At 36.1% G+C, this 24,364-nt stretch overlaps 1 protein-coding gene across 1 annotated transcript in view; it reads right to left on the reverse strand.

The window, feature by feature from the left end:
- LOC125237037 overlaps positions 1 to 20,240 on the reverse strand; it is a 76,180-nt gene extending 55,940 nt beyond the window's left edge. The window contains exons 1-3 of the mRNA XM_048143970.1: positions 20,211 to 20,240; positions 18,985 to 19,113; positions 8,980 to 9,062 (exon numbers count right to left, since the gene is read on the reverse strand). Coding sequence (XP_047999927.1) covers positions 8,980 to 9,062; positions 18,985 to 19,113; position 20,211 — 213 coding nt within the window. The 5' untranslated portion in view covers positions 20,212 to 20,240. The remainder of the gene's footprint in view (positions 1 to 8,979; positions 9,063 to 18,984; positions 19,114 to 20,210) is intronic.
- Positions 20,241 to 24,364: the final 4,124 nt, after the last annotated feature.

Here is a 24,364-nt window from a genome sequence, read left to right on the forward strand (position 1 = left end):
AAAATATTATAACGACAAATGGATAACAGCAGTTTAAGCACATTGTGCAGATTATTTATATACTAAAATAACTTCGATAACATGTAGATTTTCGGAGAAATGATCACTTGTTTCGATGTATTTTCAAGACAAAATTGAGTTCGTTTTACTTTCAATTTCTCAATTTCAAAGGATTAAATGATAAATATTGTTTAATGGGCCTTAAGTACAAGATATTTGGAACTTAAATTTACCTCATTTATGAGAGTGATCTTATCAAATTGTACATAATAAGAGCTCCGAATTCTGTGCTTCACGCGGTTTTTCCTAAACGAGCATCAGAAAAACAATCATTACTAATTGAAAAAGCTTTTTTTTTCATATGTTTTTTATTTAACCGACAGTTAATAAGATGTTCTAACTGAAACAAGTACTTTCACTGTCTTTTAGTATGAGTAAAGTGTACAATTTTGTCGATAAATATTGTGCATTTTACAATATATCGCCTTTTTTGTCATAGCGCTCTTAACCTAAAGAAGAATCTTAAAAGGGACAAATTCCTTCTGCACTCTAGTGAAGTATACCTAGTTTACCATTCCTAGTACATAGAGGGTGGGGTAAATATGTGGATAATATCCATATTAGGTTTTAAGAAAAAGGAAGCGCACAAATGACTTTTGCACCCTCTCTAACATAAGAGTATATGCTCATGAGGTCTCCATATTGTGGCGTTACATTCAAGCCGGCTTCGAACATTGTATAATGCACAAAAGACACAACGACGTCGAGGCCGACTAAAAAATATAACTTGTAAAAATTGTGTTTTGAGCCAATATTCTGATATTAAAATAAAGTTTTTTAAAAGTTATTCATAGTATGATATAAAAACAAGTAAAAATATAGGTGAAAATATGTTTTTTACAACTCCCGGGTTGCCAAACAATGCCATCTAGTTTTAAACCAAAAAAACCGGCCAAGAGCGAGTCGGACTCGCCCACCGAGGGTTCCGTACAAACTTTCAATTGTAAAAATAATCATTACTCACACTCATATTCATTTATTTGTAACGCCATTTTACACGTCAAGATTTGATTTAAAAAATAATTATATTATTCATACAACAATAATACTTAGAGAATAAATAGACAGAAGATTGAAATTACAAAAAGTTAGGCAATATTCACATAAAAAATGCACAAAAATATTTTTCTAATTAGGTAATAAAAAAATTGTCATAAGTGTAGAATGGGTGCTCGACCAGCCAAATTTTTAAGCGATACTTAAAGTTCGACACACTAGGCGCTTCAACCACATATTGCGGCAATTTATTTTTCCCGTCACTAGCTCGGAAACACGTGTTTTGTCCTTCAATACCAGCGGATAAAAACGCATTTCATCCACTAGTGGATAAAGTAATTAGACCTTGAATATAGTCATTTTTTATGCTTTAAAATTAATAAAAGTGAGTGAATCTAGTGATGACGATGATTTACCACCCGTGGAACTACTGGAAGCAGTGATAAACGCGCTTTTTGCGTTGTACTTTCCTCGCTATAGTGAGGGGAAAAGTTTTGTGTTACACTCGGGTGCAAATGTATTTTACTTCTCGTGTGTTAAAAAACTCGCAAGTTCAGGATTCTATTCTCGAACCACTCGCTTCGCTCGTGGTTCAACTATAGAATCCTTTCACTTGCTCGTTTTTCAATTCCACACTCGCCGTTAAAATACAACTTTGCACCCTTGTATAACAAATAACTAATAGACGGCACATGTTGTTCGTTTTGTCACAGAATATATAATAGTACAAGTACAGAAGGCTCACTCCTTTGATGTTCACAAAATGCCGCCATTCTAAATTCTTACCTACATTAACAAACGGACCGCACGCGAGCAGCCAACATTGAATTTTATTGCGCGAAGGTCGTCGCCAATGAATGGGCCGCGAACTCGCGGCCGCTGACATGTACAGTTGTACACTGACATAACTCTAATACTAAATTGAATATACTCTAAGGCCGTTTTCACATTATCCGATCCGATATCGGATGTCGAACCGACATCCTACAGAGTGTCAGGCAAAATAAATAATTTTACATTCAACTATATAAATATATATATTGTTATATATAAGTATATTCAATATTATATATTGTAAATAATATTGCTATACTTGTCAATAGTTGTCATGCTTTCTAAATTTATTTTTCTCACTGCACCCACATTTGCGAATTTCTGTTTGGCCCTATTAGTCCTGCGGCGCTGGCTATATTTTGAGCCCTAAGTTAAAATAATATTAAAGTCGATTCTGTTTTCGTTAATAGATACATTGTTAATTTATACATTTTACATTTCGTTTTGTGCAAAGTACGTAAGTTGCTTTTTCAGTAATTTGGTAAATTGTCGTTATAATTTTTGTTTTGACCTAATTTGCTCAAAAAAATATTCGAGATAAAACATGTAACTGTGTTGGATTTAGAATGATATTTTTAACATGTATAAGTAGTTTGTGCAAATTTTGTCAATTGCGATATGGTATTATGTCATACCTAGCGAAACAGATACAAAAAAATATTCATGTTAAAAAAAATAAGAAACGTCGCTTTGACTCCTTAAAATATGCCAAAGAACTGATATTGTGCTGTCTTAAACAATTGCTTTATTAAAATTGCAATAATTTAGCCAAAATGTATTCTTAACATTACAAAAAAATATTAGAGTTACTAGAGTTTACATCTCATCAACTTAAAAGACATGATAAATAAGATACATGAATTTGTGCAAGTTTAATCAATTGCTCCTTAAATAATACGATATTAATATTAATTTTATTTGCGTACGATCGAGTCAAGCGGGCGCAATCCACGCGGCGCGGGTAGTGTAGGTATCAGCGCGGCAGCGGGGAAGGGCAATGACCTCTCTCGGCAATCGACAAACGACGCGTTGCGTATAAAACGCAAGTTTATTTAAACTGTGCGCCCAAATGAAGCTATTTAATTCAAAGCCTGTTGTGTTCGGTATTAGAATAGCATTTTAACTAAATAATATTTATGTTTCCCAGATATAAATTATTTCAGGCATAAAATAATTCCATTAAAAATTAGCGTGCCTTGTTACTCGTAACACGAATTAGTATGAATATTATGGTCCCGGCCGGCAAAAAGCATTTATCGAAATCTGTATAATTTAATATATCAAAATGACATTTTTCATATCCACCCGCTATATCGCTTTTTGTTGTACATTATTTTATTTTTATAATAGACATTACGATTTACGATACAAGTGCGGAGAAAAGGAAGTTCGAAACGAGGGGCGATAAATTAAAACAGGACCGGAGGGAGTATCTTAAGTTGACATGAGTTATGAATTTCCTTTTTCGCACGTGTATCATACAACGTCTTGCAGTACAGATGGCCCTTCGAAGTCTTCCTCTACTTATACTTCTCGCGCTAGCGCGTAAAAAAAAAACACCATCTGTACTGAAAAGTAACTTTATTATATAATTAATACAAACAAATTTTCAAAAGTCATTTTGATCATATAATCTGTCAAAATGTGATTTTGGGTAAAAAATGTCAAACTGGAATTACGAGTCTAAAATGTCAAAAAAGCATGTTGAGTCAAGACAAGACTGTCAAAATGTAATTTTGAGTCAGAACTATCAAACTGACATTTTGGCTCGAATCTTATTGACATTTGCTGTCATAACTGTCAGAATGAAATTTTGGGATCAAACTGTCAAAATATATTTGGATCAAAACTGTCAAACGTCTGAGATCAAACCTGTCAAAATGACATTTTGAATCAAAACTGTCAAAATCTATCATTTGCCATTAAGGTACTATATCTTATACAACGGAATGACTTCAATTTACATTTTGGGTTAAAACGATCATATTGACATTTGCTGTCAAAAGTGTCAAATTGACATTTTGGTCAAAACCGTCAAATTTAAATTTTGCTCTAAACTTTCAAATTGACATTTTGGTCTAAACTGTTAAATTGACATTTTGGTCAAAACTGTCAAATTGACATTTCGCTCAAAAGTTCAAAACTGTGAAATTGACATTTTGGTCAAAACTGTCAAATTGACATTTTGAGTCAAAACTGTGTTAATTCTGTTATATTGAAATTTTGGCTCAACAGAGTCAAAATGTCACTTTGGGTCAAAAATTAAAAATAAAATGTAGGGGCAAAACTGTCAAATTAACATTTGCTTTAAAACGATCAAATTGGCGATTATCTGTTGAACTGTCAAAATATATTTTCGATCAAAACTTCCGAATTGACGTCTAATTTCAAACCTGTCAAAATGATATTTTGAATCAAAACTGTCAAAAATTGTCAATTGCCTTTATGGTATGTGTAATCTGTCGTGTTGACAACGGAATGACTTCTCTTTACACTTTGGGTATTTATGGGTTAAAACGATGATATTGTCATTTGCTGCCAAAACTGTCAAATTGATATTTTGGTCAAAACTGTCAAAATTGCATTGTGTCAATTCGGTCATATTGCCCTTTGGGTTAACAATGTCAAAATGTCACTTTTCTCCAAAAATGTAAAAATGAAATTTTGGGTCAAAAATGTCAAATTTTCATTTTGGGTTAAAACGATCAACTTGGCATTGGTGCTCAAAATTGTCAAATTGACATTTTGGGTCAACTCTGTCAAAACATCATCTTGGGTCAAAACTGTCAAAACGATATTTTGGGCCAAAACTGTCAAAATGACATTTTGAACCAAAACTGTCAAAATCTGTCAATTGTCTTTAAGGTACCTACGTAAGTAGTTTATACAACGGTATGACTTTATTTCTAAGCAAGAACCCAAGTTAGTCTAATTTGACTGTATGACTCATACACCGTGTTTTTTTTTCGTTTTCCATGAAATTCGACATGCAGTTAGGTTCATTATCGGGAACCACCTGGTATACAACGTGTTTTTATTGATATCCGTTAACTTTAAGGGAAGTTTGCTTAGGTGAATTACAATTAATTTCTCTAAGAAAAAGAAAGTAATTTAAAAATAAATTTAATGAATCAATTAGTGTAGTAAAAAAAAAAGTGTAGTACGGCCTTTATACTTTCAGAATACTATTTATTATGACATGTGACGTCAATTACTAGACACTGGTTGAATGTTATTTTATTCTTGTTTCTCACACGGATTTAACTTTAGGAAATTTTATAGGATGTCACACACGTGTCCAGTAATTAAATTTATTTTTTTAAATAGATCGATAACCGTACAAGTTAAGACGCTGGTTTCATAGATAACATACATACATGCATACAATCACTTCTGTTTCCCAGAGGGGTAGGCAGAGATCACGGATTTCCATTTACTACGATCCTGACAAACCACTTTCACTTCACACACTTTCATAACGTTTCTTATACACGCCACGCACGTCGGTTTCGAGTACTTCTGACCTGGCCTTTTTGCAATATTTCTCCGATTTGATCAAGAAACGATAGATAATTCATATGTAAATATATAGATTCATAGATAAATAATTGTTTTTGACCTAAAGAACCTTTCCTTAAAGTTAACGGAATTCAATAAAAACACAGTGTATACATACAAACACGCTGGTTTCTCGTCCATTTTGTGACAATAGTGCCTGGCAGAACTAAATTTTGGGAAAGAAATCGCGAAAGATTTTATACTCCATTTACTGTACCGCCGTGCGTTTAATTTGCATTATAATTGGAAATCTAGAAAAATATAGAAAAAAACACGTTACTCTTTTTTGGGTTTTGCATCAGCTCTATGGTCAGTTAATCACTTCCTTAAATACTTCCCGTTATAAAAATTACACCCTGTATTGTGTAACGAAAAACTGAAATTAATAGTTACAATAATAAATATAATCACGGTGTATGAATAGGATACTATACTGGATCAAATTACCCCCATATTGGGAGAAAGGCGAATTTAGCGCAATTACGAGGATTTCGTAGGGAAATGTAAAATGAAATCATATTTTCGATACAGATTGGTCTTTTCGTTAATAATGTAATAAAATAAAGTTCAGTAATATATATGTAAGTTTTAATTGGGAAGACATGCAAAAAATTGAGAGAATCCCGTCAAATCCCGACCATCTGGCAACCCTAAATTATGCATGACTGCGCACGAGACGTATGTACTTACGCCGCGAGGCAGCGCGGCGTCGCGCCAGTGGCACGCCCCAACCTGATTGGTTATCGGTTGCGCGCCACACTGCGCGAAAATTTAAAATACTTTGCTATTGAAATATCGTCAAATATTGAAAACCCATTGATCAAAACCGCACAAATTAAATTTGATGACTCGATATTATATTATAATAATATAGACGTCAACTTATGAACATGAAAATTTTTTTGAGGATTTGAACGGGTTTTTATTACAAAATATTTTTTTTAAATATAAGCAATCTATGAATGTCGCACACTTTTAAAAAAATAAGATATTTTAATGCCCTGAATCGTACAAGACTTCACTTACTGACTCTAATATTTTTTTAAGGGTTTTAGGATCAATATTAAATTTTTTTAAATATCATTAAACCCATGGATGAAAATTGCACAAAATGCATATATACATCGGCAACCACTTTGTTTTTAGACAAATACAAATAATTTCTTCTCGAATATTTTTTTGACTGAACACTGCTTAAAAAGAGAAATACCTAAAGTTCGTGCTAAGCAAGTACCTAGGAACGCACAAAACATTATTTTTATATTTGATCAATAGTCTAAAAACTATATGCAAAAAATAAGCAACATGAATATTATCGAAACCTCAAAAGTTATCGCTACCCGACTATATGGTTGACTGGTAGAGAATGCCTTAAGGCATTAAGTCCGCCATTTGTACTTTTTTCCAATTGTGCAATAAAGTTAAAATAAATAAATAAATAAATATATCTACTAAAATATGAAAAAACTAGTATCCGCAATTCGGACTGATGCATTAGAACCTTTTTTTTTCAATGGAAATTGTCAACTAATTTGAATTTCGATCAATTAACAGCTGTTTAATAGACACCATTTTTGTCACGCACACTACTACATACGTATACCTACATTATATACGCACACAAATAAATATTATCGGCCGACAACTGGCGGGGGTCCGGCATGCCAAAAATAGTCGTTTTTTAGTAATAATGATGTATTAAATACATAAATGAAGACCTGGAAGCGCATAAATCTTACATTTTACGTCCTTCCTACATCCGATATCGGATCGGATAATGTGAAAACGGCCTAAGGTAGAGCAGAGTCTAACTGGGGAAGTATACCTCCGCTTTACAAAAGACCGCAGTCAAGTAGCACTAGACCTTACTCATTGTTGTGTTCCTGCCGGTGAGTAAGGCAGCCAGAGCTCAACGAGGGTGCGGTATGCTGACAACGGAAGTAATTAGGACAATAGATTGTCCTTTGAGCCGTCGGCACCCAAGCCCCTTCTAAGTACATATTTGTACAAGTTTCTAATGAGTCGAGTCGGCAACGCATATGTGCCACTCCTTGAGTGGCAGGCGTCCATAGGTTACAGTGACCGCTTTCCATCAGGCGAACCGTATGTCTGTTTGCCACCTACGTGGTACAAAAAAACTCTCGACGAATTCACCTTAAACATTAAAAACTAAATCAAAATCGATTGATTCGTTCGGGAGCTTCATAGCCACAGACATACAGACATGTCAAGCGTCAAACCTCTTATTATTATAACACTCCGTCGTTTTTGCGTTGGTGGTTAAAAACAAGAAACCTCCTTCAAAACTATAATAAAACACAACTTTCTAAGAAAATTGGTCAAGTGCGAGTCGGATTTCGACATTTCCATACAAAAAGGTCATGAGCGCCTGACGAAATGTAATGGCAACGTACACTAAATTTCGTATTTTAAATATTTTGCGTATATTTTGAAAACTATAAGAGATAGAGCAAATAGACTTCAGATTTTGGTTGTCGGTGGCACAATTTTTTTGTTTTCGTATATATACATATACAGATACACCCTTTTTTGGACCTATGTGGGCAATATTATGGTCAGTGAAGTTCTAAACGGTCTTAAGTGCCTCCTTTTTAGTAGGAACTTAAGTCATTTTGGAAAATGATTTTTTTTAACAATTTCTAAAGCAAAACGAAACAAAAATTGATTTCTTTATACCTGTCCAACGCGCTTACACAATTTTAAGACGTTTAGTAACTACTTGCAGCGGCAGTGAGTGAAATTCGTAATCTGAGTTTTTTTCTCTTAAGTCCGACTTACGCTTGACTGTAGATTTCTAATAGGTTTTCCTGTAATCTACAGGTAGAGGGCTATCTCGTGTATTTTTTTGAAAATTTTACGCTAAGTAGTTTCGGAGATAAGGGGGGGGGGGAATGGTCATTTTTTGCTTATTTTCTTAAATTACTTCTAAATTACCAAAATAAAAAATATAAAAAAAATATATTTCAGATGCTGATAAAATGCTCTTTCATTTGATATGTAACACAATATAGTTTTAATAACTTTTTATTTTTAATTTTCAATTTTACCCCCCAAAAGTGACCCCTGTGATTAAATTTCATTTAATTAAATTACATGTCCGTCTTTGGGCCACAGGTTTACATACGTGTGCCAAATTTCAAGTAAATCGGTTCAGAAGTTTCGGAGAAATCGGCTGTGACAGAGGGACAGACAGACACGCGAGTGATCCTATAAGGGTTCCGTTTTTCCTCTTTGAGGTACGGAACCCTAAAAATTGAGCTTTTTTCAGGGGTACGCTTTTTTGTATGGACTTTGTCAGTCCACTCTTCAGCGTGCTTCCATATCGACATTGAAGCACATATATGAAAGCTACATTCATGCCAAGTTTCATGCTTTCTTCCGTATGGGACCGTATTTATCATTATGGACCCCTACTATAAGGGTTCCTAGTTGACTACGGAACCCTAAAAACCACCGCGTTTTAAGTCCTGTTGCATATATTACACGTTAACTAATTAAGTAGGTACTTACCTTATTTCTTTCGTTCCATAAGAAGATTATGCCGTCAGGTATTACTAGCAAGTTGCTCAAAAATGCAAAATACCAAAACAAACCTGAAATTATAAAACAGTATTAGTACAGTCAGCATCAGAAATAGCGGATCAGTTGACGGTTCAGAAGTGTCTATACCATTCTGTAGCAATAAAACGGTATTCAATTTTAGTTCCAGCAGACGGTGACTCGCCCCGAAAAGATGGGTCCCCACAAAAAAGCGACATCTAAGATGGCTCAACGGCAACACCGGTGTGTCAAGGGTGTCGAGAGGTGTACAGTGTACAGGGTTGAATGCGGTATAAAGTGTACACCGCATTCAACCCAGTGGCTGTAAAGCCACTTTGCCAATTCGCGTCTTAGGCAACACCTTACGGATAACAGAACTCCCCAGGAGCACTCGGGTACGTGGGGTCGCCGTTCCCCAATAGCTCGCCACAAGCTGCCCTGCGTTGACTGATTGCACTAGTAAAACCGGTGGGCGATGGGAGTTTAGTACCGTTTTGTCACTAAATGGTAACCAAGCTTGGAAACAGGAAAAAAAATTGGACTTTCACATTACCGATTTGTAACCACGTTTGGTAACCGGCTTCGAAACGGGAAAAAGAATCCTGTGTTATACTTAATTGGTTACAATATGAGACTTAGGGCCAGTTGCATCAACCACATTTGACAGACACATCATCGTCACGTAGCAGATGTCTATGGAACTTCCCATACCGTGTCCCATACAATAAAATTTTACGAACGCTTGACGGTGACAGACGGTGTGATTGCAACCGGCCCTAAATCATTCATTACCAATTCGTAGTCATGGTTGCTAGGGTAGTTGCACCATTAGATGATCGACATCCAAAAGTTAACCGATGGGTCGAAAAACCTGAATAATTAATTAAAAAAATATTTTTCTCAAACGTGCAATGAAATATTGTCTTTACGTTCCTTAAAATGGGCTGGGAAGTATCGCTTTTTGGGCGCAACGACTCGAGAGGACTGTAAAGGGATTTCATATTATTTTTTAGGCCTAGGCCTGCAAAGTAACTTTTTTTTATAAAATATTGTCCTTTAGAGCATTTTTTTTATTTCATTGTATGTTTGAGAAAAGCACTATACATGCCTCGGCGTGAAAACGGATTCCCGGCCTCGTATCCCTATCCGGCCTCGCTCGCACGCTCGCTCGGCCGTATATACCCACTTGGCCGGAAATCCTCATTTTCCCGACCTCTGATGTAATGTACTATTTCGTACCCGGGAGTATTTTTCATAAACGCAACAACTTATCACCGAAGTTAAAATTGGAATTCGAAGACAATTGAGCAACTTACACGTCCGTGAGCGGTCGTCAATTTCTTATTAAGTGGTAGTAGTAAACACTTCATTGCACAGAACAAATTACAAGTACAGTGAATAATTATAATGGTTACTTATGTACAAAGGCGAGCTTATCCCTTTACCTGTCTGACCTTAAAGATAATATGGACGTAGAACGAGAATGGAGGACTCTGTCGGTTAGGGCAAATATGATTTCACGTAGGTTTGCGCGGTGTACAAAGGAAGTAAAACTTACCTTATTTAGAGCGTATTGTACTTCCATGTACACATGCAGCCTATGGAAATTCTATACGCAGCGGCCTTACGGAGCCCTTCGGATCCAGTACAACAACGCGTTCCGGGTATTGATGGGGCTGCCTCCTTTCTGCAGCGCATCAGGGATGTTTGCAAAAGCGCACATGGACTGTTTTTATGCGACTATGCGCAAACGGTGTACATCCCTGGTGCGCCGGGTGCGGGCCAGCCCCAACCTGTGCATGTTAGCGGATAGATTGGACTGTCCGTATATGCGACACTGCTGTGAAATGCATGTTTCCAGCAGTGAATATATATTGTAATTTGTAATTATAAGTAGTCATAAATAGGTTTCAGTACTAACACTTTAAACGTAAGTCTACTAACAAATTGTATATGAGTCATTAGTTACTCGAAATAAACAATTTTATTTCATTTCATTTAAGGGATCTCTTCCAGCTAACCTTAGAATAACTGAGAGAGAAAAAGGAAGCCCTCCAAAATTTAAGCTTTAAAATTCGTAAAAAATTGAATACATATTACATTTATTGACGCGATTTACTTCCGTAATATATATTCTTGAATAATGTCTCTATTGTTTACATTAAGTATTAAAAAATGCGTTTCTTTTTACTTCTTTTATGAGATATTTTCTGGTCAAGATATGGTTTAAATGTTGTACATTCGAGCCAAAAGATAAACGACGGTCAACTTATGGGCAAAGGCTCGTTTTGAACACGCTTTTATTAGATCGTCGTGTATGTAACTAACTATGTAATGGAATCTAAGGGACCTAATTTAACCATCTTTCAGGGGTCGTAGCGTAATGAAAATTGGCAGTTGTATGAAGTTCCGATGGCAATACAATAATATGGTACTGTTGAACTGATCTGATGATGGAGCCGGAAGATATGAACTGGAACTACATGATGGAACATCGTATCATAGCTGTTTTTTGGGTTTCTTATTTTTTTATTTTTTTTTATTCATAAGGCACACAAACCAGACAACATTCAACACATTATTATAGAAGCTACAAGTTACAGGTTTAAAATAAGAATGCCGTCCAAAAAATGTATGCACAGCAAGAAAAAAATACCGGGTGCCCGGTAATTAATGGACAACCTTTTAACCACCAAGAGGGCACCTCATACTGGTCCAGAAAATCGACTTTAAGGTTTAGTAAAGTAGCCTGGTTTTCGAGATTTTCACACTTTTTAAAATTTTAGGTAGTAATTTTAAAAATTGTGAAAATCTCGTAAACCATGCGACTTTTACTAAACCTTAATGTCGATTTTCTGGACCAGTATAAGGTGCCCTCTTGGTGGTTAAAAAACCTGTCGCCTAATTTTCGAGATTTTCACACTTTTAAAATTTTAATACTACCTAAAATTTTAAAAAGTGTGGAAATCTCGAAAACCAGGCGACTTTTACTAAACCTTAATGTCGATTTTCTGGACCAGTATAAGGTGCCCTCTTGGTGGATAAAAGGTTGTCCATTAATTACCGGGCAGCCTGTATAAATGAGTATTAAAACCTATCCTAAAATTACAAAATTAATTTTTTTTTATCACTTTAAATTATATTAAAATTAAACAAATTAAACAATTCATAATTAAATCATCAATTTTAGTTATGTTGTTGTTGTGGTGTACGATGGCCAAGAACCTTGACAACTTGCCTCCTGAATACGGCTAACCGTGAGTTGAAGATATCGACATCGTTATATTTTAGGACCAAATCATTATACTGACGACACAACCTAACCATCGGATTATCTTGTAGACCAGGCCCCTATTTCTCCATCTTGACAAATGTCGGCGACATATGTCGGCTGACAATCCGACACATTGTCGACGACATGTGACAATCTCATAGAAAAATTGTGACAGTTGTCCCCGACAAATGTTTCGTGAAACAGATGTCAACTTTTCCAAGTTGACACTTTTGTCGAAATGTCGCTAATTCTTGACAGGACTTTAGAGAGCGGTCGAGAATTTCTTGACAATTGTCGAGTTTTAGGGATAGTTGCAAAATGGCGTTATATAATTATACCTAGATATTTTTCTGGCACGAACGAAGTGACACTAGTGACTTTTAGTATAAGCTTGCTTGCTTTTAGTATAAATTTGCTTCCTTCCGATATTTAGTCCATAGATAACTTACATTATAATATGTCATTAATTATTAGAATTATGTCGTTAATTATTGCCCTGACTCTTGAGTAGTTTTATGTGCTCTGCCTACCCCGTTTAGGGAATATGGACTTGAATTTATGTGTATATAACATAAAAGGTTAAAAACAAATTTCAAATGTTTGTAAATAAATTGACAATAATAATAAAAAGAACCACATTTTAATAGTTTACATAATATCTTACATGATTATTCAAGATTTTATGTATAGATATTATCATTGGGGGTAATTAATAACCTTATGTTATGTACTTAAGGCTATTTGTCGATAAACGGATTGTCGATGTTTTTGTTTTGTCGAATACTAACAACGACGTTCGTGCCAGAAAAATATCTAGGTATAAATATTATATACTATATATTATACTTTGTGGTTATAGTTCAAATGGATTGGGTAGTATTTTCGATAAAATATTCCAGTCAGCTTAGGTTTTTTCTTGCTTACAATATCGTTTTCAACCAATTCACACAAAAATTAACAAATTATATTAGTACCTAAACCTTCCTCATTCAAATACTTTTGTGATAGATGAAAACCATAAGAAAATGTGTTTAGTCGTTTTTGAGTTAATATCCCTAAGTTTAAAGATATATATTTTGGTGGGGTTTAAAGTATTATTTATTTTATGTTTAGCGTACTCTTTGGTTATTTGATAACATATAAAACGTCCGTGATTAAATTACCTAATGTTATAAATTAAACACGTTCACTTTACAAAAATATGACTATTTAAAAAAGAAAAGATAGTTTATTTATAATTATACCTATAAAACATTACGCGTCTACGTTTAAGAAAGTAAAAATATTTTTTTATTAAAAGTTCCATGAGACTACCCGACGAGTACCCGTTAGCTAATAGATATTTACTATTTTGGCACTTCGGTAGCGACACATTTGCTTTTATATATGGCCGGTATGGATGATTTATTATTTTTGATGGCAAGAAAAAAAATAGCTAAGATAACCGCTCGCCGCAGACATAACACGACGAATTTAAAATGGATTTTCATGATGCCGAATGTTACCTATAGCGAATCCATACTAATATTATAAATGGGAAAGTGTGTGTGTATGTTTGTCTGTCCGTCCTTCACAGCAAAACGGAGCGACAAATTGTCTTGATTAAAAAAAAAAACATTTATTATAGACTCAAGGTCCATAAACGGTTAGTAGAACATTAAAACTCTAAAGAACTAATATTAGTGTTAGTAAGACATTTCCTAATGAAGACTTAAAAAACCGGCCAAGAGCGTGTCGGGCCACGCTCAATGTAGGGTTCCGTAGTTTTCCGTATTTTTCTCAAAAACTACTGAACCTATCAAGTTCAAAACAATTTTCCTAGAAAGTCTTTATAAAGTTCTACTTTTGTGTTTTTTCATATTTTTTTAAACAGTCATATGGTTCAAAAGTTAGAGGGCCCGGAGACACACATTTTTTTCCTTTAGGAGCGATTATTTCCGAAAATATGAATATTATCAAAAAACGATTTTAGTAAACCTTTATTCATTTTTAAATACCTATCCAACAATGTATCACACGTTAGGATTGCAATGAAAAAAAAAAGGTACTCCCCACTTTACGTGTAGGGGGTACCCTAATAAAACATTTTTTTCACCTTTTATTTTTGCACTTTGTCGGCGTGATTGATATACATATTGGTACCAAATTTCAGCTTTCTAGTACTAACGGTCACTGAGATTATCCGCGGACGGACGGACGGACGGACGGACGGGCGGACAGACAGACATGGCGAAACTATAAGGGTTCCTAGTTGACTAAGGAACCCTAAAAACTAAAACAATTCAAACTTAAAACCTACATAGCGACAGCGTGCAGCATTTGCCATCGGTTGAGCATGGGGCCATTTTCACGTGGAGATAGTTGAAGGGATGGAGAGTGACATAGGCTACTTTTTGTCTCTTTCTAACGCGATTCGCTCGCCGCGGGTAAAAGCTAGTATAGGTATAAAGTACCGGGCAATGATAGTACATTAAGTATGACACAAATGTGCTAGTTTGGTCAATGTCAATACACATGAAGTGATATTGTGCGTGCAAGCGAAGCGAGTGCGCATAAGAGAGCCAATGTGTGTAATTTTTAGTTATTTAAAACCTGTGTTTAAAACATATTAATTATGAATATGTGGTTCGTAGATCAACAAATCCTATGTAAGTAAATGACCAATGCACATGTGTTTCATACGTTTTACGAAAAAACAAACAAAATTTACATATTAATTAGATTTTATTGGCTAAAACAGTTAGTAAAAGTCCAAAATGTGACACGTTGTCCGCCCCACCCGGCGCTTGCTCCACGGGTATAATGTGAGTGTGACCAATTTTAAATGGAGCCGTATCCATGTTGTTAGCGGCTAGTTTCAATATCAAGTCTATCGGGTTATCATACAATACCCGTAACACAAGTGCGGTAGTGTAATAAAAAGCCACACAGTGTAATTTCTTATGAGCTTAAAAACGGTTCAATAATATCATTGTTATGAGCAAGTGTGTTGAAATAGTACATTTCGATACAACGTGCGATTAATAAGAAATTCTAAAAACGAGTGGCGATAAAAGTGGCGTTACACGTTCATACAAAAAAATCAAAAAATGTGATAAATAACATTATATTTATTATATTATATACCTACCGGTCATAAATTTGATACAACCCGGTACTGTACACGTAACGTCAAGCGTAAAAAAATATGGGTATACAGTCGAGTTTATAAATATGTGCATATTTTTCACCTTATTGCAACGAGTTAAGGTGAAGAAATGTACACATATTATTATTAATAAACTCGACTGTACATCTTACCCAAAAATATGTCCCATAGCATCTCAGTCCGGTGTGATAAGAGCGTAGTATATGAGACATATTTATGAGACGATTATTTCGATACCTATTTTTGCACTTGACTGTACTATAGCAGCAAGAAGAGCGCGATTACTATATTTGTCTCGCATTAATAATTTGCGCGTATAATTAGAACGACGCGACGCAGGTACATTGCGGTCCTACTTAGTTGACCGGTTTTTTCTGTCTACGGGTTAATTTATCGTGTGACAATTGTAGATTTTGGTGAAACCAAAACAATATGCCAATGTCAATTTTTCTTGACATATGTCGGATTGTCACGATGGAGAAATAGGGGCCTGGGTGGCTAGCCGAATGGCACAATCGCTCACGAAACGCTCACGAAACGAAGCGCTAGTAGATATCTATCTCTATCGCGCCTGCGTATTGGCGCGACAGAGCCAGCGGCGTATCGCTTTCGTTTGGCGTCGGAGAAATGCCATTCGGCTACGGGGCCTGAAGGGCAAAAATCTTAGGAGCACGGGTTCTAAAACGAGGAGTATTGAAAGTAATTAGGGATAATAAACTAGGAGAAACATTATGATGTAGCAGTTTATGTAAGAATAAAAAGTCATGTAGACGGCGACGAGATTCAAAGGAGAGAAGGTTAAGTGACTGTAATATCTGTTCATAACTCAGACGTGTAAGGTCAGGTTTGTATCGATAGGACAACAGTCTGGGACATTTCTTTTGAACTTGCTCGATGTTGCCAGAGTGCACAGCGTAATGAGGTGACCAAATGATACAACCATACTCTAGAACACTACGGACGAGACTCTGGAATAGGCAGAGAAGACTGTCTGGTTTTTTGGAGTCTTTGGTAACACGACGGATAAAACCGAGCATTTGGTTGCCTTTCTTAGTTATGTACTCGTAGTGGTACCGAAAGTTAAGCTGTTCATCGAACCAAATACCCAGGTCTTTCGCAACCGACCTACGCTCCAATTTCTGACCGTGCAGTTCGTAGTCGTAGTAAAGTTTCTGCTTTTTATTAGAAAACGATATTACAAAACATTTGCTGACATTTAAAAACATGCGATTACTAAGGCACCCGTCAGAAATGGTACGCTAATCGGTTTGTAGCTGAGTACAGTCACGGATATTATGTACCTTCGTGAACACCTTCAAATCATCAGCATAAAAGAGTGAAGAACAAGACAGATTCTCAGCTAAGTCTTTTCTCAGATAACTCAGAAGAATCATTTAATTACTTATTGTCAAAAGTTGAACACGAGCTACAGAAAAGAGATACTGTAATGCGATGTGCATTAGGACCAAAATTAAAACTACATATTGTATTATATTTTCTCAATACTGGAAATAGTTACCGCAACCTATCTCACTTTTTTAGAGTTTCTAAATCAACTATATGTTTAATGCTGCCCCACGTGTGTGAAGCTATATACCATGTCTTGATGGATTTCATAAATTTCATATGTGGTTTGTAAATGTCATCGGTGCCAGAGCCGGATCTTGTAGAATCTTTAATTTTTTTTAATTCTTGAGAGTATGTCGATCGGATACTTTTGATCTTTGATTCGGCTTCTTTGATACCAAAATTAGGTATCGCCATGGCCGACACTATATCGGCAAGCCCTTGTTGTTTAGTTTGCTTATTTCTATAATTAAGGCTTCTTATATTCCACAGACAATCGCGTTTTATTCTTCGATAAACTTTACTGTAGTGTCTTCCGACCACTTCGACATTTTCAAAAAAGATACTTAAACTCACGAACATACGATCGCAACCGCTCCGCCAAATTTATACAATTAACTAATATTTAACTAAATCGTGCTTGTCCAAACGTATCAAGTGGTAATTCACGCCCACCCACTTAACCGAAAAATAGACGAAATTCTAATCTACTTGCTTAAGTGTACACTAAATATTAACTTGTAACCATCTTGTAACTTATTACTAAATTGATTGTTTACACGCTTTAGTCCGTTTTCACATTATCCGATCCGATATCGGATGTCGGAAGGATTTCAAAGGAAACAATCCAAGATGGCGCCTGTAATGTATGGAATATCGGTCCGAGATCCGATATCGGATCGGACAATGTGAAAACGCTCTTAAGTCGCTTAAAATTAAGTTAAAATTTAGTTAAATACTTGACAACTTAATACGTGTGAACCGGCCATTAGCGGTAGCCACACTCACGTTGTGTCCCTGACGCCACTCGTAAATGATGATCGTTCGAAGTTGATGTTCACTAATCATTTTCACAAACTAACCAAAACCTCACTACCTTTATATACCCTAGATGTGATAGCTTCGAGAACCTTCTACAATATTTTTACGTATCCCTGATCAATACTAAATATTCCGGAAAATTCTGGTAATTTACAATTTCTTGTGCAATATTTTTCCTCCGACCTAATAATATGGCAATAATTGCTTATGGCGTTTGAATATTCTATTAAACCATATTATTGTTCTTAATAATATGGCTAACAAATACTTAGTATGGCATTGTATGATTATGGAAGGTAATGTTCGGATAAACAACCAGTATGTCATACGATTTTTATGGTAAACAAATCATTCGGGTAAATGAAATTCAGGCAAGTTAGTTAAGTATGCTGCGCATATGTATACTCTATTATTATATTTTACAACCTTATCAAGGACAGATTGAGCGTCATATCCTGTTATTCGCAAAGTTAATCAGTTCAGGTGTCCTGGACAACAAAGTAATTTATCATATTATTTTACGACCGGCCCTAATCCAGTTTTCACACTATTTTTCCGTACGTGTTTTCTAGAAAGAAACGTAATTAATTATCTTATGATTTTACGACCGGTTCGAATTCAGACGTCATGCATATTTTCTTATCAATATCCCCACTACCGGAAGATGGGTATAAAACCCTTTGCTTATCCTCAGGAGCTCATTCTGTCCTCTGCGAAATAACTTCTGACATTCTGCCTGACACTCTGTCCGTCAGTTATTAGTAATAATTATAATTAACCAGTTGTAACTAAGTAATAAAGTTAGTATCTGCAATCTGAGCGTTAATTATTGACGACAACCAGCGCGTAGTTCCCGACACCGAAGATAGTAGACCTCCCCCTCGGTCGAGACCATCACTAGTTAGATTCGGGCAAATGAATATTATGTTAAATGACTGTCGGGCAAACAATAGACAACCAAAATATTACTTTAGTTGAAATTATCCACCAGTCTAAATTGCCCCCAGCCCCCACACCATTAGAAACTGTATAGTGTAATTTGTAGTAAATATTACACTGCTGTTATGGCCGGTAAGTACTAACAAAACATCAATAACATGCATGACTGTGTCTATCTAATCTAATGATGATTTATGGGATACATATACTATGAACATTAACGTACCCTCTGCATGCATGAGCGTTGGGTAAGCGTAAGCAAGAGGCCAGCATATTATACACATTTGTACTGCTATGATGATGCTTCCTGTGCGCAAATTGAAGTAACAACAGTATGTTTTCGGTAGCGAGACCACTGAAACATAGTTCAAATTAGACATTTGTTAGTCGTATACCTTGAAATAAATAAATCCTTGTAGCTTTTCACCTATTCGCGTTTCGCCGCGCATTTCGCATTTGTAGTTTTAATCCTGGTTATATAATTAACTCCTCGTTGTAAGTATTACTGATATTACCAAGATATTGCAACCTACTTAATAAAATAATAGACACTATTTGCTGTCTGTCGCAGAATGCAAATGTCGATGTTGATATATGATCCATTTGACCACGTATTATATCCCAGTGATATAATTAGTTCTTTTTTAAAACCATGAAGTAATACAATATGCGACCCAGGTAAAATGCGACTAAATATAATATATTTAAGACTAACTGATAGTGATAAATGCTAAATAAAAATCTGCTATTGTTTTAAAAATCTATTGAAAATATATGCGGTTAAAAAATAGGCTATTGATAATGATGCTACATCAAAATTTGAAATGAAATGAAATTAAATGAAATATTTATTTATAACGATGGTTACAAGTCAGCTTATAAGTACAAGAGTTTAGTTGAACTAAACTTTTACAGTTTACATAATATATGCATATCTAAATAATTAGTTTATAATTGCACATCTATCAAGTAGTACTCACTACGTGTAAGTGGCATATCAAAGAACTCGTTATATTCGTAAAACGCTACTGCTACGCTACGCTTTGCTACTGTTGTAATAATCTAATAAAAATATATGCGGGTAACAAAATTATACCATCGATATTACACTCTACAACAAAATATGCTATAGCGGCAAAACGCGAATAGGGAAAAGGCTACAAGGATTTTTTGATTTCGAGGTATACGACTAACAAATGATCTATAAGCTTTATGTTAAGTCTAAATTATTGTAAACTCGTCGTGTAACTGGTTTTGTCGCACCAGCACGGAAGAGCGACAGAGAGAGAGAGAACTATAATACCTGCCAATACGGAGCGTCAGCGATTGTACTCTTGACTACAGGCCCAGAGCTGAGTACATGTTAACTAAAACGTCTCAATAAACGTAATTTAGTACCTATGGACGTACGCATAATGCTTCATAAATTAAATTCTGTTCAATGTTACTCACTTTCTTCAAACGTTGTCCTCTTCTTTATTACATTTGAAATTAAATTGCCTTTCCTTGAGTTTGATTTTGGTGACAAGCATGTGACAAGATTGTCTTCTGATTTTGACAAGTAGATTTTTTATTTTATTCGGAGCATTGGCAACTTGGCCATCAGCTCAAATAACACTTTGCCGGAGTGATTAATATACGACGGACGCCCGCCGGCGCCCGGGATGGCCAAGGATGAGCGGCGTGGGCGTGGAGTAGTTCTTCGTTTATTACTTACGTCACAACTACACTCGCATGCTGCCATTGCATGAAATAAAGTCTCGACAGCGTTAACCACTCTTATGCCAGCCTAACCTTATAACTCAGTACCCAAAATCAATAAGGATTGCTCTAATAAAGACGGATTGCTCAGAAATAAGAAACAACATGAAAGCGGTTAATACTTTATTTTCAAATAAGCTAGACCGGTTCTAACCCTACACCACTTTCCCGGGAAGTTTTCAGTCCCCTAGTAATTTCCCCAAGGGTATCCCATAATTCCCATATATTCGGTTGGCACAAAAGCTTAGTCGATGATGTAATCAGTCACCATTAGCATCTATGACTTCTTGTCAACGATCCGGCAAAGTTTGAATGCCTTTCGCCCAGAACTCTGATGGCTGTGCCTCAAAAAAGTTGTTCAACTCCACCTGTACATCATGGAAATCATTGAATTTTTTACCCCGCAAATGTCGTTTCAGGGCTCTAAACAAATGAAAGTCTGATGGTGCGAGGTTTGGAGAATAAGGTGGGCTCCTAGCCCAAATTCTGCAGCTGTTGGCGAACGGTAGATGCGACATGAGGTCGAGCGTTATCATGTAGTAAAATTACAGTAGCTCGTCTTCGTCGTTTTTTATTGATAGCAGAAGATAGTTCGGTGAGCTGTGTTGAATATTTGTTAGCGTTTACAGTTTCATGTTCATGAAACAGCATGCCTTGCGAGTCCCAGAAACAACAAAGCAAAACTTTTAAGCGGTTCTTTTGACTCAGCTTCGGTTGAGTTGGTGGCGTTTCTTCTCGAGGTAGCCAAAAAGCACGACGTGTATCGTTCTCATAATAAATCCATGATTCATCTCCCGTAACCAGATCAGTCAAAATCTCTTTACGTCGGGGTCGCAGCAAAAGTGATTGTCAGATGGCGACACGGACTGCACGACTGGCGTCGGTAAGGATGTGCGGTACCCATCGAGCCAAAACTTTTCGATACCCGATGGATGCAGATGGTATTCCACAGCGTGGTGACTGCAGTTAAGTGCATCCGCTAATTCACAAGTAGTAGCATCATCAGGATTCGACTGTAGTTCGCGGCGTAAATCGTCATCATTGAATGCAGGTGGTCGCCCTGAGCGTGACTGACTTCCAAGGCTTTTAAAACGGTCAAACCATCTGGACACCGTGGCATGGCTTTTACTTCCAGCGCCCAATGCAGTGTTGATATTGTCAGCCGCAGCCCGCGCACTGTGGCCTAACAAGTACTCGTATAAGTAAAGTGTTCGAACTTGTCGCTCGTCCATTTTATTTCAATCTAAGTAAACCAATCACGAGGGCGGCTTTATATACCCTCACATTAGAAGTACCTAGAATGTTCTACAACATACTAGAATATTATCGAAAACAATTAACTTAAGAAAGGAAATGTATAGAGTTTTGTAGAGAGTGTCATTACTTTTGTGCCAACCCAATAATATAAAATTATTTGAGCTGATGGCCAAGTTGCCAATGCTCCGAATGAATTTAAAAAATTTACTTGTCAAATTCACTTACCTACCTTACTATGGAGATTAGAAATATAAGGAGCGATAGCTGTAAGCAAAGAGCATTGAATCACTACGTTTTAAGAGTCGGCACTCTCGAACAACCCTCGAACCGATTTATGCAGGCGTTTTTTCACCGTTTTTTCGACGGTCGTGACGTCATGTCACTGCTACCAACACAAAAAAATCGCTAGGGCTCGACCAACCCGGTCCCTAATATTTATCGATATCGATAAATGTGCGATATTTTGCAGTATGGCGACTTAACAGTAAATTTATACATATATTTAAAAAAATGTCTGGGATAGCCATCCCATGGGATGGCTGTCAGAGGCGTATTTCAAGGCTGTAAGTATCAGAAATGCACATATAAAAGAAAAGATAGGTGGCGCTGCATTCGCAGGTGCATAAGGGTTTGACAATCTCTTTGCCTTCTCGGTAGTGACCCCGCCTACGGAGCAAGAGGTCCCGGGTTAAAATCCTGATGAGACCTTTTTTATTTTTTTCTACTAATATTTTTCTTGAATTATTTTATTTTTTTAATGTCCAATATATTTTGTTTTGTTACAACTTTTCGAAATTTCATTCGCAAGACTTACAACATATCCTAAGATGGGGCAAACAATGTAAAAGGTCTTAAGTTAACATTTGTATGAATAAAACAATAAATAAATACAAATAAAATACACAAAAAGAAAATTAATGTATAAAAAAAAACAAAAAGCAAAAAGATCGCTGTCAGAATCGAACCCTAGAACATCTGCGTACGAAGCCAGCGCACTACCACGGGACTACGTCTTGACTTGCTCGGTTTGACGAAATTAGCCTAGAGAAAAAACCGGCCAAGTGCGAGTCGGACTCGCGCACCGAGGGTTCCGTACAAACCTGCAAGGTTTACAAAGTTCGTTCATTACGACAATCGAGTCATAATATATATTTTGTAATGTAACTAAAAATTTAAGGTTTTCGGAATTTTTCCTTTATGTGTGCTATAAAACGTTGCTTCATGCCAAATTTCAAGATTCTAGGTCGACTGGAAGTACCCTTTAGGTTTTGATTCCCTTGCGAGTACTTGCGAGTTTCAAAATATGCAGCTTAAATTGCTGTTTCTTTTGATTGCGTTGACATAGAAGTTTGATTTTGTTACAGCTTAAAGGTATTATAGACCTGAGTATTTGGTATGAATTTCAATTTAATACCTCTACGCGTTTATGAGGAAATGGGTAGTAAGGTTAAAATTATTAAAAAAAATATATTATGTGATGTAACTAAAAATTTATGGTTTTCGTAATTTTTCCTTTATCTATGCTATAAGACGTTGCTTCGTACCAAATTTCAAGATTCTGAGTTCACGGGAAGCACCCTGTAGGTTTTGATTCCCTTGCAAGTGTCGAAAATTTGCGGCATAAACGGCGTTATCTTTTGATTGCGTTGGCTTAGAAGTTTGATTTTTTCACAGCTTCAAGGGACAGTAGACCTGAGTAATTGATATAAATTTCAGCTTCATACCTCCACGCGTTCCTGAGAAAAAGGGTCTTGACAGACGGACGGACGGACGGACAGACGGACAACAAAGTGATCCTATAAGGGTTCCGTTTTTTCCTTTTGAGGTACGGAACCCTAAAAACGTCTAATGTCATCTCACATCGCTGATCATTGAGCGAGACATGCGCTCCAAGCGTAGAGATTTGTAACTGCAATTACAAGGCCTCAGCCGGTAATTTTTGCGACTGTTCTACTTCGACAGACTGTCCTCCTTATCTCTAGTCTCCCTGGTCGCAATGTTGGGAATTTGGGATGATATAATATATATATAATCTCCATACACTAATGTTTTTTGACAGTTTGTATGACATTATGTCAAATTCACAAAGCAATTTTTTTACAAAATATGTAAATAAATTGCTTATTACTTTATAAACTCAAGAACAGCATTCGGAAATAGTGAGTTAATATTTGCGTATGAACAGTAGATATCCGACATGTGTTGGTATCAGAACATAAAGGGCCTGTAGCTTATACATATCATCATCCTCATCTCTCTCCTCCACCTCTTGGGAGCCTGGGTCCGGTTTGACAACTAATCCCAAGATTTAGCATAGGCACTACTTTTACGAAAGCGACTGCCATAATGACCTTCCAACCCGAAGGGTAACTAGACCTTATTGGAATTAGTCTGGTTTCCTCACGATGATTTCCTTCACTGAAAAGCGAATGACGGTGTAGCAGCTTATACATATAATTATAATTATACATACATACATACACATACATACGATCACGCCTATATCCCATAAAGGGATAGGCAGAGCACATGAAACTATTAAAGCTTCAGGGTCAGTCGATCTTATTTGTAAAATTTGGACAATTTTG

The sequence above is a fragment of the Leguminivora glycinivorella genome, chromosome 20, assembly GCF_023078275.1.
Source record: "Leguminivora glycinivorella isolate SPB_JAAS2020 chromosome 20, LegGlyc_1.1, whole genome shotgun sequence".
In the NCBI taxonomy this organism is placed as follows: Eukaryota; Metazoa; Arthropoda; class Insecta; order Lepidoptera; family Tortricidae; genus Leguminivora; species Leguminivora glycinivorella.